This window comes from Canis lupus, chromosome 11 (assembly GCF_011100685.1).
Source record: "Canis lupus familiaris isolate Mischka breed German Shepherd chromosome 11, alternate assembly UU_Cfam_GSD_1.0, whole genome shotgun sequence".
Lineage (NCBI taxonomy): Eukaryota > Metazoa > Chordata > Mammalia > Carnivora > Canidae > Canis > Canis lupus.
Genome location: NC_049232.1, coordinates 57,393,108 through 57,410,875, shown reverse-complemented (window position 1 = coordinate 57,410,875; position 17,768 = coordinate 57,393,108). Strand labels below are relative to the sequence as shown.

Genomic DNA, 17,768 nt, shown 5'->3' with positions numbered 1-17,768 from the left:
TAAACACAGTACCTGGTTTTGAACTGGACAGAGTAGAGTACTAAAGATTTACTACAACCCTTATTCTGGAAATTATACTAGTGCTAGTGTAGCCTAAAGATACATTACTGCTTTGGGCAAATATGCAAAAACAAACCACAACACAGAGAAAGGGGGAAATGCATAATTATCAGATAGTTGAAAGACCATGAAACGTGTTATTTATGAAATCAGTTATATAAATTGCAACACGTAAATCACAGTTCTATTTATTCTTTAATGCTGTAGAAAATCACAATGTAAAAAAAATAAAGGAGAAGCAAAAAGCAAAAGAAAACAATGCACTGCATCTTGTGAAGAGACTTATAAATCAACCCCTTTTCTCACCTTTTTGGTCACATTATACCTCTACAAGGATGACATACCGGAGGCTCATCAACTCAAATCCTCAGTTTTTTCACATGACCCACTTGATGTGAAGTTAGGTTCTTCTAGCCTACACATTTATGGAGTTGGGTTTTAAACCTAAATGAACCACAATGAAAAATCTAAAGTGTATCAAATTCATGATACTGGGGCTATTTCCAATCTGAAATGTTTACTTTTTTATGATAACAAGTTAAATGGAGTTACCCTTCCTGAGTGAATAATTTTAGCAGCTGACAAGCCTAGGTGAAAGGTTATAAATACCTAGGCGGTAGTTAAAACTGAAATTCAAAATGAGGGAGATTTTTAAAAAATTACTATAATGAAAAGCAAATTCAAGAGCAATAACTTTGGAAATAACCCGACAGACCTAACTGATCATAGCATGTAACCAGCGTATTCAAAAGTATATCTTAATGTCAGTCTCTTTTTCTGTATTCAACTAATGAGAAAGATATTTTTCTAACCCCTCAATTAATCAGCTATATCTGGTTCACATTTTAAATGGGAAATAACTCTAATAGTTTCTGCAGGATCTAACTAATTTTTTTATTGCTTTTTATTCCAAAAATATATGTCTAAAATAATAAGAAGGAAAGTATCAGGCACTGGAAATATATATTTTATATAATCATTTTATAGAGGGAAAAATCATTTTCAGATAAATAAGTCCTTAAATAAATTCAGAAGCTTCCCATTTTAATTTTTTGATATATTAAATCCTAAAAATCTCAGCTTTTAACAATGCCTTTAAAAACCCCAAAATTGGACAGCCCTGGTGGCTCAGCGGTTTAGCGCCACCTTCAACCCAGGGCCTGATCCTGGAGTCCTGGGATCGAGTCCCACATAGGGCTCCCTGCATGGAGCCTGCTTCTCCCTCTGCCTGTGTCTCTGCCTCTCTAACTCTCATTAATAAATAAATTTTTAAAAATTATTTAAAAAAAACCTGAAATCCTTTTTACTGGCAATATAGTTTTAGATTTTTAAAAAGTTGGAATACATTTAGAAAATAAATTTCTTTTATGCTTCTTAATGCTCACGTTCTAAGAGAGACTGCAAGTTTTTGTTGTAAAAGTAATATTTGTCAGGGGAAAATTTTTAAACAGTAAAAAGTACCAAAATTCATACATACTACCAATTTTAAAATCTGACCCCTATTAACATCTCAGTGTGTTTCTTTTTGGCCTTTGCTTTTTCCCTATGCACATATTGATTTGTAATATAGTTCATCATATTGTATATACAACTTTGATTCCTTTTCCCTGACTTAACCTTAGATCATAAAATGAATTCGACTGCTCAAGAAACTTAGGACAAATAAATGGATCCACTGATGATTATCTATGCTTTATTCTCTGCAGTTTATACTGTTTTTAAAGAAAACATATGAAACTAAGAGTCACATACTTGTGATTTCTTTATCAGCTGTCAACTGCATTGTTCCATTAATCAACTTATAAATATCTCACAAAAGGTTTACACTTCAGCGTAATTTAACTTCTCACCTTTTGAGCTGCAAGATGGAGGGCAGTTCTCTGGCTGTGGTCAGTTTTATTAACATCTGCTCCTGCCTTCAGGAGAGCATCTGCACAATCCAGTCTGTCCGCCAATACACAATACATAAGTGGTGTCCTCCCAAATTGATCTTCTTTGTCTTTAAGGGCAGAGTTTCCTATGAGTGTAAGAAACAGATAGTGATATTTGATAATTGCTGTTGTTATTGCTAATATAACTGGAAGCTATATTTATTAACTTTATTGTCAAGCTCTGCTAAAAGCATGAAATATATGTCATTTTTACTTACCCTATGAGATAGATATTATCATCCCCATATTATAGGAAACCGAGACTTAGAGAAGTAAACTGTTTATATTACACTGAAAGTAGGTGAAGCTAAAATTCAAATTGATAATTGATTCTAAAAGCCATATTCTTAACTACTATATGTTTTGCTGAATTAATATTGTGAGATAAGGAGCTATTTATTTTCCTCCCTCACTCCTTTCTTTTGTGTAGACTATACACTAAGCATTGTGGTATTCTTTTTTAAGATTTTATTTATGTATTCATAAGAGACAGAGACAGAGAGAGAGAGAGGCAGAGACACAGGCAGAGGGAGAAGCAGGCTCCACGCAGGGAGCCCGATGTGGGACTCGATCCCAGGATCACGCCCTGGGCCAAAGGCAGGCACTAAACTGCTGAGCCACCTAGGGATCCCCCATTGTGGTATGTTTTTATGAGAGATAAAAAAATGAATTATGACTGGTTTCTCATTTTTGATAATATGTAGTAAGTACACACTACCCTGATTCTCCTGCTAATTACAACTAAAAACCCAAGGCAAAATACATGAAAGGTGGAGAAAAGAAGGCAAACTGTCTAGGGACTATGGGACTCAGGGAAATACATGATGGTGAGTTCCCTGTCTGTCTGCCTGCCTTCCTTCCTCTTTCTTTCTTTGTCTCCTAAATACAGTCTGGGTGTTGAAGTAGCCCACAAAATGAAACATCAAAGGGCAGATACAAAATTCCCCAGAAAGCCTGCTCCCTCCAGTCAAAAGAGCTTATTCTTGGCTCTACTCAAAGCACATACAATGAAAGAAACTGCCCCCTTTTTTCTCCCCACTGGGCACTGCACCCTATAAACCATCATGTCCTAAATTAAGCAAAGGATAGCAATGAAGTAGTATCTTACCCCTTCCTAACTAGAGAAGCAGGGAGGATTATGGAGAAAAGGAGAATGCAATTCTTTAATTTGGTGCATGAAGTCAACAATTCTGAAAAGCCCATGTGTGAAACTAACCAGAATTAAAGTAAAAGAAGTTTTGAGAATTGAACTATGAGTAAAATATTGCCCAGGTTCTAAAACAGCTTGGGTAGCACATAAATAGGGAAGACCGAAGAGCCCTGCAAGAGCTATGAAAACTAACTTGACATTAGAACCATTGTCCATAAAACTGAAACAAAAAGTTCATTCCAAACCTAAACAGATTGTCAGTCTATTAAACAGAAGGTATAAATAGAATCCAGAATCTCATAACATAATTCACAAAATGTCAAAGACACAATCCAAAATTATTAGACAAACCAAGAACCAGAAAAACATTAACTTAAATAAAAAAAGCAATCCCAGGCACCAATACAGTGATGATACAGACATAAGAATTATCTGACAAGGATTTTAGAGCAACTATAATAAAAATGCCCCAAAAAGCAATTACAAATGCTCTTAGAATAAATGGAAAAATACAAAATCACAACAAAAAAAAGATAGAGTATAAAGATGAACCATATGAAAATTTCAGAATAATAAACATTTAATAAATAAATAAATAACCAAATAAAATAATTAAAGTAGGAACTTCACTGAATGCAGAGGACAGAGGAAAGAATCATGAATTTGATGATGGACTAATAAATACTATCTATTCTGAACAGTTAACAGAAAACATAGAAACGAAAAGAATCCACAGAATCTCAGGACTCTGTGGGACAATACCAAGGTACCTACTATTCATGTCATCAGAAAGAGGAAAAAGAATGAAGGACTAAAAACGTATTTGAGGGAATAATGGCTGGGAATGGTGCAAATCTGGTGAAATACACAGACCTAAAGATTTAAAAAGCTGAGCAAAACTCAAACAGAATAAGCTCCAAAAAATCCATGATATGCCAATCATAATAAAATTCCTGAAAGCTAAAGAAGAAGAAAAAAAATCATGACAGCAGCCAGAAAGAAACAATACATTATCAATAGGGGAAAAACAACTCAAGTAACAGTGTATTTCTCATGGGAAACTACAGGGTCCAGAGGGCAATGACATGACATTTTCAAGCTTTGGGGGTGATGGTGGGGATGAATTGTCAACCAAGAATTCTATACCAAGTGCTTGCCTAGGGCTGGGGAACAGGGGAACAGGGGAGGTATTAAAGGGGACATAAGTAAAGGGGATATAGGGTTTATCCAGGGGAGTTATTGTTCTAAAATTAATTGTGGTGGTGTTCCTACAACTCTGTGAATATACAAAACTGACTGAATTGTACTTTAAATTGGTGAATTGGATGATAAGGATGGATGGTGAATCTCAATAAAGCTGTTACAAATAGCCCCCCTAAATATAATTTAAAATAGAATACTAAAAACATTCATGAAATTCAGAGGAAGACAAGAAAGAGAAATAACAGGAATGAAAACAGAGGGAACAAATAGTAAACACATAACAAACTAGAAATCTTACATCTTAACATTAACAATTACATTAAAGGTACATGATAAAAACACACTGATAAAAAAAGAGATGGGTAAAAAAAGAAGATCCAACTATATACTATTTACAAGAAACTCACTTGAAATATAACAAGTTAAAAATAAAAGAATAAGCACAGATATGATATGTAAACCCTAATGAAAAGAAAGCTGATTAACATCAGATATTAATATCTATATATAATAGACTTCAGAGCAAAGACAATTACCAGGGACAAACAGAAACATTATATAATAATAAAGGGATTAATTCATCAACAATCCTAAATGTGTATGTACTAAATCATGGAGCTTCAAAATACATGAGGCAAAAACTGATAGAATTGGATGGATGAAACATTTGAAAAATTTACAATTATAATTGGTAACTTCAATACCTTCTCTCTCAATAATTGCTTGAACTGCTAAAATGAAAAGTCAGCAAGGATAGAAAAGAACAGGAACACCACTATAAAGCAGCAGGATATAACTGAAATTTATTGATCACGTCACTTAACAGCCAGATATATAATCTTTTAAAACACTGATGGGACCATTCACCAAAATAGACCATACATTGGTCATAAAACAAACATTAACAGATTTAAAGATGTGAAGTTATACAAAGTATGTTCTCTGACAGTAATGTAGTTAAACTAGAAATCAATAACAGTAAGATAATGGGGAATCACTGAATATGTGGGAATTAAATATCACATACATAATCCATGAGTTAAAGAGAAAAATCTCAAGGGAAATTAAAAAATATAATTAAATGAATGAAAATAATAGTAGTGTTATAAGGTTCCTACTCCACACATGAGGGGGCTTGTAAGGAAATATAGAGCATTGAGTATTTGTACTATAATAGAACAAGAGCTTCAAATCAATGATCTATAATTGTACCTTAGGACACTAAAAAAATCCTGAATTTAATCCAAAACAAGCAGAGGAAGTACATAATAAAGATACGAGCAGAGATCGATGAAATTAAAATTAAAAAACACTAGAGAAAAATCAATGAAGTTAAAAGTTGGTTCTCAGAAAATATCAATGAAATTGATAAATCCCTGATCAGAGTGATCATTAAAAACAGAGCAGAGAGGGATGCCTGGGTGGTTCAGTGGTTGAGTGTCTGCTTTTGGTTCAGGGTGTGATCCTGGGGTCCTGGGATCAAATCCTGCATAAGGTTCCCAGTAGGGAGCCTGTATTACCCTCTGCCTATGTCTCTGCCTCTTTCTCTCTCTGGGTCTCTCATAAATAAATAAAAAATAAAATCTTAAAAAAAAAACCCAGAGCAGATGAAAATTTCCAATAACAGAAATGAAAGCATGGATAACACTATAGAACCTAAAGTAATGAAGTAAAAAACATGGGAATATTATAAATAATTTTATGCCCATAAATTCAAATTTAAATTAAATATCCAAAAGAAAGAAAGAAAGAGACAGAGAGAGAGAGAGAGAGAGAGGGAGGGAAATAGATGAATAGGATAGAATTGAGGGTACTGAAAGAGACCTATAAATGTATATGATCAATTGATTTTTGACAATAGTGCCAAAGCAAACCAATGGGTAGTCTTAAACAAATGGTGCTAAAAGAACTGGACATTTATAGACAAAAACACAAAATGAACAACCAGAAACTCTTGACCTATACTTTTCACCATATACAAAAATTATCTCAAAATCAATCATTATCTTAAATGTAACACGTCTATAACTATATAAAACTTTTAAAAGCAAACAAAAGTGACAATCTCCGTGACCTTCGGTTAGACAAGATTTCTTAGGATACCAAAGAACAATCCATTTTAAAAATCAATAAACTGGATTGCACCCACATTAAAAATTCTGTTTGAAAGACACTGTTAAGAAAATAAAAATACAAGCCACAAATTGGGAGAAAATATTTGTTAAACACATACATATCTGATATTCTTTTACCTAGAATAAATCAATAAAACTGATGGAATGGCAAACAGTGGAATGGCAACTGATGGAAGGCAACTGATGGAATGGGAAAAAATATTTGCAAAGGACATACCTGATAAAGAGTTAGTATCTAAAATACAGAAAGAAATTGGAAGACTCAACACCCTCAAAAAAGAATTCTTACAACTGAATAATAAAAAGATAATAAAATTAAAAGATGGGCAAAAATTTTGAATTAACATTTCACCAAAGAAGCATATAAAAAGATGCCCAACATTGTTAATACACAGGGAAAAGCACATTCAAACCATATGATGCCATTATATATATATTAGAATGTCTAAAACAAAACCAAAATTGAAAGCAAACCTGACAATACCAAATGCTGGGAGGATATAGAACAACTAGAACTCTCAGACATTACTGGTAGTTACGCAAAATGGCACAGCCACTACAAAAAACTGTCACTTTCTTATTAAGTTAAATATGAAAATACTACATGGCCCAATAATCTCTTTCCTTAGGTGTTTACACAGAAGAAACAAAAGCATGAAAGCTTATATTCCATAAAAACTTGTATTTGGATGTTTGTGGAAGCCTCGTTCATTATTACTAAAAACTGGAAATAATCTCAATTGTCCTTGCAGAGAATGACAAAAGAACTGTAGTCATCCACACAATAGAATACTGCTCAGTAATAAAAAGGAATGAACTACTGATCTACCTAACAAGGAAAAATCTCAAGTGCATTTATGTTAAGTGAAAGAACTCTGTTTCAAAGGATACATACAGTATTCATTTACAGCACATTCTGGAAAAGGTAAAACTATAGGAAGAGAAAACAGACCCAGTGGTTAACTGGGGCGGGGGGGGGGTGGGGGTGGGGCAGCTGAGATGCAGGAGGGATTGGTTATAAAGGGATGCGGGGAGGGGCACCTGGGTGGCTTAGTGGTTGAGCGTCTGCCTTTGGCTCAGGTAGGGATCCCAGGGTCCTGGGATCAAGTCCTGCATCAAGCTCCCCGCAGGGAGCCTGCTTCTCCCTCTGCCTATGTGTCTGCCTCTCTCTCTGTCTCTCTCTCTCTCTTTCATTAATAAATAAATAAAATCTTAAAAAAGGGCCCTGGGAAATTTGGGGATATGGTGGAACTTGCCTATATCTTGATTGTGGTGGTTACGTGACTACATATTTGTTAAAATTAAATAACTGTACACTACTAATGGTTAAGTTTATTGTATTTATTGTATTATACCTCAATAAAGTTTACTTGAAAACAACAAAAGATACCTCCTGCCATGCACTTTATGTGACAAAAAATTTGCTACTTTCATCACAATGATCAGGTATTCTTTTTTTTTTTTTTTTTTTTTTTTTAGGATTGTATTCATTTATTCATGAAAGGCAGAGAGAGAGAGAGAGAGAGAGAGAGGCAGAGACATAGGCAGAGGGAGAAGCAGGCTCCATGAAGGGAGCCCAATATGGGACTTGGTCCCGGAACCCCAATCACACCCGGAACCAAAGGCAGACACTCAACCACTGAGCCACCCAGGCATCCCTGATCAGGTATTCTTATACAAGTTGAGGGTAATATATGAGTTGAAAATGAGGGAAGCCAGTTACTTTTAAGGTGCTTTGGCATAAACTCTGCTAATGCAGGAGGAAAACCGATCAAATGAAATATTTTTAGAGGGAAATATAAATGCTAGGGGAAGGAAAAGAAGGTGTTGCACTTCTGAGTTGTTTTGTGCCCGAAATTAAGCTGTGTTAATTCTAAATATTTCAATATATATTTAAATCTCAGATGTATTAGGACCCAGAAGTACTTTACAGTTTCTTAGATAACTTACTTTGCTAATCCTTATTCCCACGTATTCTGGTAATAAATCAAGAAAGGTCATTGCTCTGGAAATTTGAAGAGAGCCTTACAATTGTGTATAACTCCTGGAGGAGGCAGGTGTTCTTTTTCAGAGTCTCAGTTTTGAAGATGGAGGCAAGCTCTGCATATGATTCAATGTAACTGATAATAGCAGCTCCTGTGCACAAGTCTTGAGTGGTGCTGGCTATTGTTGCCTCCAACAAGGGCCTCTAATGCCTAACCTAGAAGGCTCCAGAGATTTGATCACTGCATTTATAGATAAGGAATCATTTAAACCCAAACTCACAAAACTAAAACTTATTAGAGGTAGAGCATGTTCCTTTTATCATTTGAACCCTTCTGGAGTCAAAAAGATACTTGTAGAGAATATGCAGTAATAAGGCCAGTCTCTAGTCTTTCAAGATGAAAGCGCACTCTCTACCGCCATTTTGTCTGCCAGTGTTTTGTTTTAAGAATTTTTAAAATTTATTCATTCATGACAGACAGAGAGACGCAGAAGGAGAAGGAGGCTCCAGGCAGGGAGCCCAATGTGGGACTCGATCCTGGGACTCCAGGATCACACCCTGGGCGGAAGGCAGGCACTAAACCGCTGAGCCACCCAGGGATCCCTTGTCTGCCAGTGTTAAGCAAAGACAGTAGTACCTAGGATCAGCATGATTGTGGTAATTCACGTTTAATTTCTCATTGGAAACTTCAGTGAGGGAGAAGATTTAGGAACTGTGGTCCCAAGTGCAAATGTTGCGGAATGGAGGCCTGGGATAATTCTAACTCATTAGGTTTCTTAGGGCCAAAGTGAAGTCAGCACCATGGGGTGAATAGTAACTCTACCTCCTAGGATATAGAACTTTAGCCAATTGTTACACTTTTCCCAAGTCCTCTGTAATGTACAGGGAAACCTCAAGCCTTCTCTTCAATCCCCGAAATACTTGTTTTCATGTGACCAGTAGTATACTTCCGGACAGAAAAGATTTCATTGGGCTATGTCCCCACCTCCAATGTGTTATGCTTGCCTACACAATAGAATTGGTGTATCTGACAAACCTGAAAGCACGTATCCCCTATTTATGATTAGAAAAGTGGCACTAGGCTTCATTTGAGTCCTGTTTTGAGTTTCTTTATGAGGATAGTGGCTTTATAACTAGTTTCTGAGTAGGGTCCTATTTTGAGTTGCTGTATGGCTAGTTTTTGAATAATGAGAGTCTTACCAGGTTCTGAGCTTCTTGGCTAACAAGAGAGTAACTGAGAGAGGCTTGTACCTTTATGCCTTTATCCATCTACCCTACCTCCTACCTTAGTTCCTTCAATTATAACATGCAGCCAGCCAGTACCTGTCCAGTTTGCACAATGGCTTATTTTGATGCTTGGGTGAAATGGTTTCCTGTTTGGAAGTGTCTGGTGGCTGCAACATGTTGTACAAATGTGGGGCTTGGGGTGTAATCTAATACTCACTGGATGGCAGTGCCTTGAATTTGAATTCCTGTCAGGAGCAGCTAATATAGAAAGCAGCTGGCTAGTGTGCTGGGTTGTTTTAATTATTCTGGCAACTGTGGAGATAGCTTCTAATCCATGACCAATTGGTGCTTGCTTCACAGTGGCTGGCATGCGGCATGCACTCAGCCTGAACACAGCTCAGAAAGCCAGGGCTGGCATGATGACTAGAAAGCCACTGCTCCACGCATGCAGTTGTGTTAAGGCTAGCTGAAAAAGAAGAGTCTGCACGGTTAATGGACTGGTATGTGCAGAAAGCACAGCTCCAACTCGGCGGTCAGAAGGCACAACTGCCACTTCCAGGGATACTTGTGCCAGTCTACACAACAGCTACTGCACCACACTGTCCAACACAAGCAAATCTAGCATTCTTTACTAACCTCTTATTTGCTTGTTCTCAGTCAGATGTTACCTGTGTGTGGCATCAGAGATGCATTTCATCTGCTTTCATTCACTTCTTACATCATACCTTTTGTATTGTCACAGTCTTGGGAAGGCTTTTGTGGTCATTTAAAAATGATTTGTTTATTGTTCTAAACGCAACATGGGAACAACAGGAAGAACATAGGATTCAAAATCACATAAATTGGTTGGAGTCTCAGCTGTGTGGTTATTAGCTTTGCAACTGAATTTCTTAACTTCTGAATCTCCGTATCCTAACATATAAAATGAGAACTATAAAATAACAAGGGACTTATTACATTTTAAGGTCACTTGAGACTTTACAAAATATTTTTACATTTTATCTCATTATAGTTGTTGTGGCATCTTAAAATAGCATTCATACTCATTGCTATTTTTTTAAAAGATTTATTTATTTATTTTAGGGAGGCGGAGAGAGAGAGAGAGAGCATGCACAAGACAGAGCATGAATGGGGGGAGGGGCAGAAGGAGAGGAGAGAGAATCCACAAGCAGACTCCCAGACTGAACATGGAGCCCAACTCCGGGCTTGATCCCAGGACTCTGAGATCATGACATGAGCTGAAATCAAGAGCTGGCCACTTAATTGACTGAGTCACCTAGCTGCCCCTATATTCATCACTATTTTGAAATTATCATAGCTGTTAGATTTTCCATTAGACCTTGCTATTTACTGTGTTAATAAAATGATTGTAGGTATATTGCTATGTCATAATTTTAAATAGTTTGACATCCATATTTCAGTATAGCTGCTTTTCTTTGGATTTCTCTTATTATATTTAAGCTCTTAAAAATACATTTTTGAGAAGGGGTCCATAAGTTTTATTGGATTGCCAAAAAGACCTGTAGTACAAAAAAAAAAAAAAAAAAAAGGTTAAGAAAAATCCAGCCTAGATAATCATTAAGTTCATCAGTCAAGGTTTAGACATAATCAGTAGTTCTTCTCCTGTGTTTCTTTTTCTCTCTGTGTTCAGAGAAACATATGAATGTGCATGTGCATGGAAAAATCTCTATACATGGAGAATCCATAGTTAAGTAGTTAAAGGCATGAACTTGGGAATCAGACTTCCAGGCTTCAACCCAAGTTCTGCTACTTATTAGACAAGTTACTTAATCTTTCTATACCTTAGTTTCTTCACTTATGAAATGAAGATAATAAGAGAACCCAAAACTCTTTGTAGTGTTTTGCTGTTTTAATGAGTTAATGAATTGCAAAGCCCTTACACAGTGCCTAGCACATAACATAACTTTATGAAATACTGGCTAATTTTATTACTATTATTAGTAGGGATGTATACACATGTAGGTCTATAAACACATTATGTATGGGGTACCTGGTGGCTAAGTTGGTTAAGTGTTTGACTTTTGAGTTCAGCTCAGGTTGTGAGATTGAGCCCTGTGTTGGGCTCCATGCTCAGCACAGAGTCTCTCTCCTCCTCTGCTCTTCCCCTAGCTCAGGCTTTCTCTCTCTTTCAAATAAATACATCAATAAAAATCTTAAAAAAAAAAAAAAAGCCTACATATGTATATAAGCAAGCATGTATAAAACATTTAGTGACCCTAACATTTAAGGTCATTGTTGAGGTAAAGACAGACATAACCTGAAATAATGTCATTGCTCTACCTCTTATGAGACTCCTTGCCTTACCGAACTACTGTGTTGGCAGATGTCACAAACAAAGAGAGAAAATAACTCAAAGATTTACACTTGTTTAGAACATCGATAGGGGATCAAAAGTTGTGGAAGAATCAGAATGGAGCAGCCTTGTCACTTTACCACTGCAAACAACCCAAACACTATTAACAGTGTTGATAGAATCAATCATTGCACACCATGCATATCTACAAATCATTCTGTTTAGTCTTCACAAAGAAAACAGTATTATTCTTCATTGCATTTAGTGATTTTCCATTTCAAGACACTTCTGAAACTATGTAAGACTCGTTCATTTCACTATAAGTCCAACCTGACAGTAGCAGTAATAAGGTCCTATTTATTGTCTACTACGTGTCAGATGTAATGCTAGATTTTTTTTTCAGATATACTTGGCACACATCATTATATTAGTTGCAGGCATACAACATAATAATTTGATAATTTGTATATATTGTGAAATTATCACCACGTAAGCCTAGGTAACATTTTTTACCACAGAGTTATGATTTTGTTTCTTGTGATGAGAATTTTTAGATCTACTCTCTTAGAAACTTTCAAATAAACGATACAGGATTATTAACTATAGTCATGCTTGATGTTTTACAGTCATCCCATTGAACTCTCACATAAGCAGAGTATTATAGTCTATAGTTTTCAGACAAGGAATTGAGCCTCAAAAAGATTAAGTGGCTTACCCAAAGTAATACTCCTAATACGTGACAAAGCCAGAACTTAAAACTTGGGTTTATCTGACTCTAAAACTCACATTCTTCCTATGATACCACATTGTATAGTATTAAAATGAATATACTAAATTCTATTATCAAATATAGCTGGCATTCATCCAAATTATTAGAGTTAAGAGAAAAAGCTACATATCTACAAATGATAACCATGGTATATAAAGATTTTACTATGTAAGTTTATGCTTTTATGACCCAGGACTGAGCCCTAAATCATCTGAATCGAGGATGTAATATTATGTTAAAACATTAATCTGTTGTATTAGGTTAAACACTAAAAATTGCTACTAAAATGATGTCTCATTCAGGGAAAGCCTCTTCAGTCCTCCTCCAGAACAATGGGCAGCATAGAAAGCGTTCGATTTAATTAGTTGTGTATGTAGAAAGAGATGCTCATCTGTTTCCATGGAGTCGAACACATCACTGACATACTTCTCCATGGAAACAGAGAAGGGAAAACAGAAAATGCTAAAGTGAATGAATTCAGTGAGCAGTTGGTGAGCAAAGATTCAGGAAAAAAAATAATTCATCTGTAGTACTATGTTACTAGTTTAGGAAAAAGAAATAGCATATATTTAGAGAGCATCAAAATGCACTACATGAAAGAATATATAAGATATGCTGAAATTTAAGATGACAACACTTATTATTTTGGTCAGGATATATAAATATTGAGAAATGCCAAGAGCACAGGTATGACTGTCTTTGCACAGACAACATAATAGCAGAATTCTGAAAAGATGAGCAGTATTACAGCTCAAAGTCGGTAATGAGACAAGATGATAAAACACAGAGGGAACACATTTATAAAATAAATTTATTGGCTCTATATTGGTTTCACATAATTTTGTTCTGCTTTGTTTTTAAGGATTTTGTTCTTTGGGGATTTAAAATTATAGGAATATCTCGTTTTATTACATAACATATTAGTTAATTTATATGATTGAGCCTATGTAACTTTTTAATTTATAACACCCCTGCACATTTTATTTCCTTTGAAGGTTATTTTTCATTAAAATAATAAAGAGTTCATTTTATAAGATATTTTTTTCTTGAGGTGTTCTGACTTTTAAAAAAATTTCCAATGGAATTTAGTGCTAACCTGCCTCTCAAGTCAATTTAATTTAATTTAATTTAATTCAATTCAACTTGTTTCACAATTAATCCTCAAGATGATTGTAGGCTTCTTGGGCTTCTTGGGAGGACAGGCACTTAAAAGAATGATTAAAGCATCTATTGACTCCCTCAACAAATTTATCTCATGTCCCTACTATGTGCTGGGTACTGTACTGGATTTTGCAGATTTGGTGATGAATTAAACAGATTCCGTCTATATTCACAGAGGCTACTAGCTTATAGGAGAGATAGAGAGATGGTAAAATAGTCATACATATAAATAAACAAGTTCAATGAAGAAACATTGCACAGTTCCAAGAGAGAACACAACAAACATTTCACTAAGGCTGGATGATGAGGGCAGGCCTCTTGGAAGAAGTGACCTAGAAGCTGAGGTCTGAAGGATGACAACAGTATTTTGGGCAAAAGCCGTGAGACTAAAAAGGGCATGGTGGTTTTGAGAAAATGAAAGAAAGCAAGTTTTTCTAGGAAGAGAGTGGATAAGGTGAAGTTGGAGATGGAAAGAGGTACAGGTGCACTTGTAAATTTTATTCCAGGTATAATGGGAAGCAATTAAAGAAGTTTGAGCAGGAAAATGACAAAACCCTATACAAAACTTTCAGTTCAGGTAAACATGGAACACAATAAAAAAAGTTCAAAAAAAGGCAAAACTAGACTATAGCATTTAAGCTCTATACCTATGTGGTAAAACTACAATGCAATTATGACTATAAAAGAAAAGATAGAAAATGACTCCAATGGGAATGAAGAATACATTAAGGGAATTCTGGGGGAATAACGTTCTGTCTCTTGTCCTAGTGGTGGCTACATAGATATTTGCTTTATATTTATTTGTTAAACTTACATATAAGTTGTATGTACTTCTCCATACATATACTTCAAAAGAAGCTTTTTTTTTAAGATTAATTTATTTATTTTAGAGACAGCAAGGGCATGCAGGAGTGTGGTCTTGGTGGGTGGGTGGGTGGGGAGAGGCAAAGGGAGAGGGAGAGAGAATCTTAAGCAGACTCCCAGCTGAGCATGGAGCCTGTCCAGGGGCTTGATCTCATGAGCCTGAGATCATGAACTGAGCCGAAATTAAGAGTTGGACGCTTAATGGACTAGCCACCAAGATGCCCCTGGTTTTGTTTTCTTTTAATAAAAGAGGGGATTGAGGTAAGAAAGTGGGGGTGTAGATAGCACAAGAAGCTTGCTTTTGGTGACAGAAAGTGATAATTGCCCCAATATCCATTCTCTGATTTTTCTAAGAATTGAGCTGGGTGTGATGCCATCAAAGGAAAGACACTTTAGCCTCCTTTGTCCAAGGTGTGGCTCTATGTCAAGTGCAGTCCACCTCCTAAATGACAAGTGGCTTTTCTGAACTCTCCCTGCTCCTGCTGGCTGGGATATGGCTACCACAGAAGTATCTGCTTTTGTCCTACAGATGGAAGCAACGTGTTGACAACAGCAGAGCCAAGTCCTAGCAGCATCCCTGGATGATTCTGTGAAGCAGAGATTTCTACCCACCATAGGCTGCTCACTTATATTTGTACTATGATGAGAATAAAATCTACTTCTACCTTTCTTAAGTCACTGCTAGAGCAGTTCAGCCTGTAACTGATACAGTTAGGATGGAAGTTAAGAGATATGACAATATGTAGAGGGGGATGAAGAAACAGGGAAGGGATTTTTAAATAGTGGAGACAATAGGGGCACTTGAAGGGCTCAGTCAATGAAGCAACTGCCTTCAGTTCTGGTCATGATTCTGGAGTCCCAGGATGGAGTCCTGCATCAGGCTCCCTGCTCTGTGTGGAGTCTGCTTCTCCCTCTGCCCCTCCCCCTTCTCATGCTCTCTCTCTCTCTCTCTCTGTCTCTCTCATATAAATAAATAAAATCTTTAAAAAAGAAATGGAGACAATAGAGCATGTTTAAATGCTGATGGAAAGCAATAGAAGAAACGGTTGAAGGGGTAATCATCAGAAGTTTTTTTCTTTAGAAAAATGAGGGCAGGGTCCCTGAGAAATAGGAAAGGATGGAACACAGAGCATGTGTGGAAGACTTGTGACAGAAGGGGATATTTGCTCTGTTTTGGCAGAAAGAAAGAGAGAAGGTGGGTGCAGATGTAGGTTGATCTGCAGATATCATGCTGAAAGGTGAGGGAGATCCAACTTAAAATCTTAATTTTCTGTAGGGAACATGAAGCATTAGCTGAGAATGGAGGGAGTGAGGGAGGATTGGTGGTTAGAAGTTTCAGGAGCGTGAGAAGGTATGAAACACTCTTTATGGAGAAATATGGTGTAATGAATGGAAAGGGTTGAGTGCCTACTTGAAGTAGGTAACCACATTAGGGTGCTACCAATATTTGTGACCAGTTAAATTGCTCAAGAGTTGGCAGGGGTACATGGATTAGGTCCATCCACAGTTGGGATTGCAACAGCCAGGTGCAACAGAAGGTGAGGAGAAAAGATAATTTTTCTTTTTTAAAGATTTTTTAAAAAATTTATTTATTCATGAGATACACACAGAGAGAGACAGAGAGAGGCAGAGACACAGGCAGAGGGAGAAGCAGGCTCCATGCAGGGAACCTGATACGGGACTTGATCCTGGGTCTCCAGGATCATGCTCTGGGCTGAATTTTAACAGAAGACCATGGAATGATGGTTGAATGGTGGAGAAAGTAAAGACAGAAGGAGACCGATAGTTGAAACTGCAGGAGATAATGGATTGCAAGTCTCCATGACTTGAAAAACTATTTTTCTCATTAGTAGGTGAACTGGAAGTAAGAGAGTTTTAATTGAATGGTGTAATGTTTGAATGAGTGACTCAGAGATTACTGGAGGATATCCCATTCCAGGGAATAACTCTGAATGCAGGTAGCTGATTTGAAGCTGAGGTGTCAGGAAATAATGTCTCTAACAGAGAAGAGAAACCTTCACAGAGTAGGTAGTAAAAGAGTTTCGTCTTTAAAGATTAAGTAGGAGTGTAGCAGAGATGAGAATAAGGAGGTAGAAAACCTCCCCAGGAGAGGAGACATATAGAGAAAAGTAAGACAAAATTCATAACATTTTGGGGAATGAAAAGTCTAGTAGAGGTTAGGGTACATGGATAGAAGTTTTCAGAGAAACCAGAAATGTAGGAAAAAATGAATTCTGAAGGAACCAGTATGGAGATTCAATTACTGTGGACTTTATTTCAAAGCCTCAAGTTGTCAATCATGTCACTAGACACTAGTGTGTAAAAAGATTAAAAACAATATACATTTTTATTGCTTTTCTTTAAATAAATAAAGACTAATGACTTCTAAATAGGTAGACATGTGGTTTTTACAATACTTGAAAAATTCTTACCCATTTTTGTCCTTGACTACTCTCCTACTCACTGTGTTCTCTCCTTCTAGAACTTTTATATTGGGCCTCTCTCTCTCTCTATATATATATATATAATACGGAGAAGGTTGGATCAATTCAAATCAATTGACTCAGTGATAGGGAGAACACTGAATCTATTTTAAATCATTACAACTTAAGTTATTTGTAAGCCTTAGTACTTTGGGTATATACTAAATATAAAAGATCATTTATCCACTATCTCATTCTAAATCTCTGTTACTAGAAAGATGAATAAATTCTCTTAGCACATTTAGAGTACATATCCAGATTCATTGTCGAACACACAGACATTTCTCAAGTATTTTTCACCTAATCTTAATCCATATTCTTAAATTTCAGGATTTTTTTATTTGTTTGTTTTAACTAAATTTCAGGATTTAATTACTTTCTTGTTAAGGTTCTGGAATGAAATATAAATAATGATACATCGCCATTAAAATGTGTGAGTACATTGCAATTAAAACTACAACTAACACACTCCCTCAGGACAGAATTA

General features: G+C 36.1%; 1 protein-coding gene across 1 annotated transcript in view; it reads right to left on the bottom strand.

Moving 5' to 3' along the window:
• Positions 1-17,768, bottom strand: part of INVS (inversin) — a 152,271-nt gene that overhangs the window by 134,338 nt on the left and 165 nt on the right. The window contains 1 exon segment of the mRNA NM_001003361.1: positions 1,911-2,077. Within this exon segment, the coding sequence (NP_001003361.1) occupies positions 1,911-2,077 (167 nt within the window).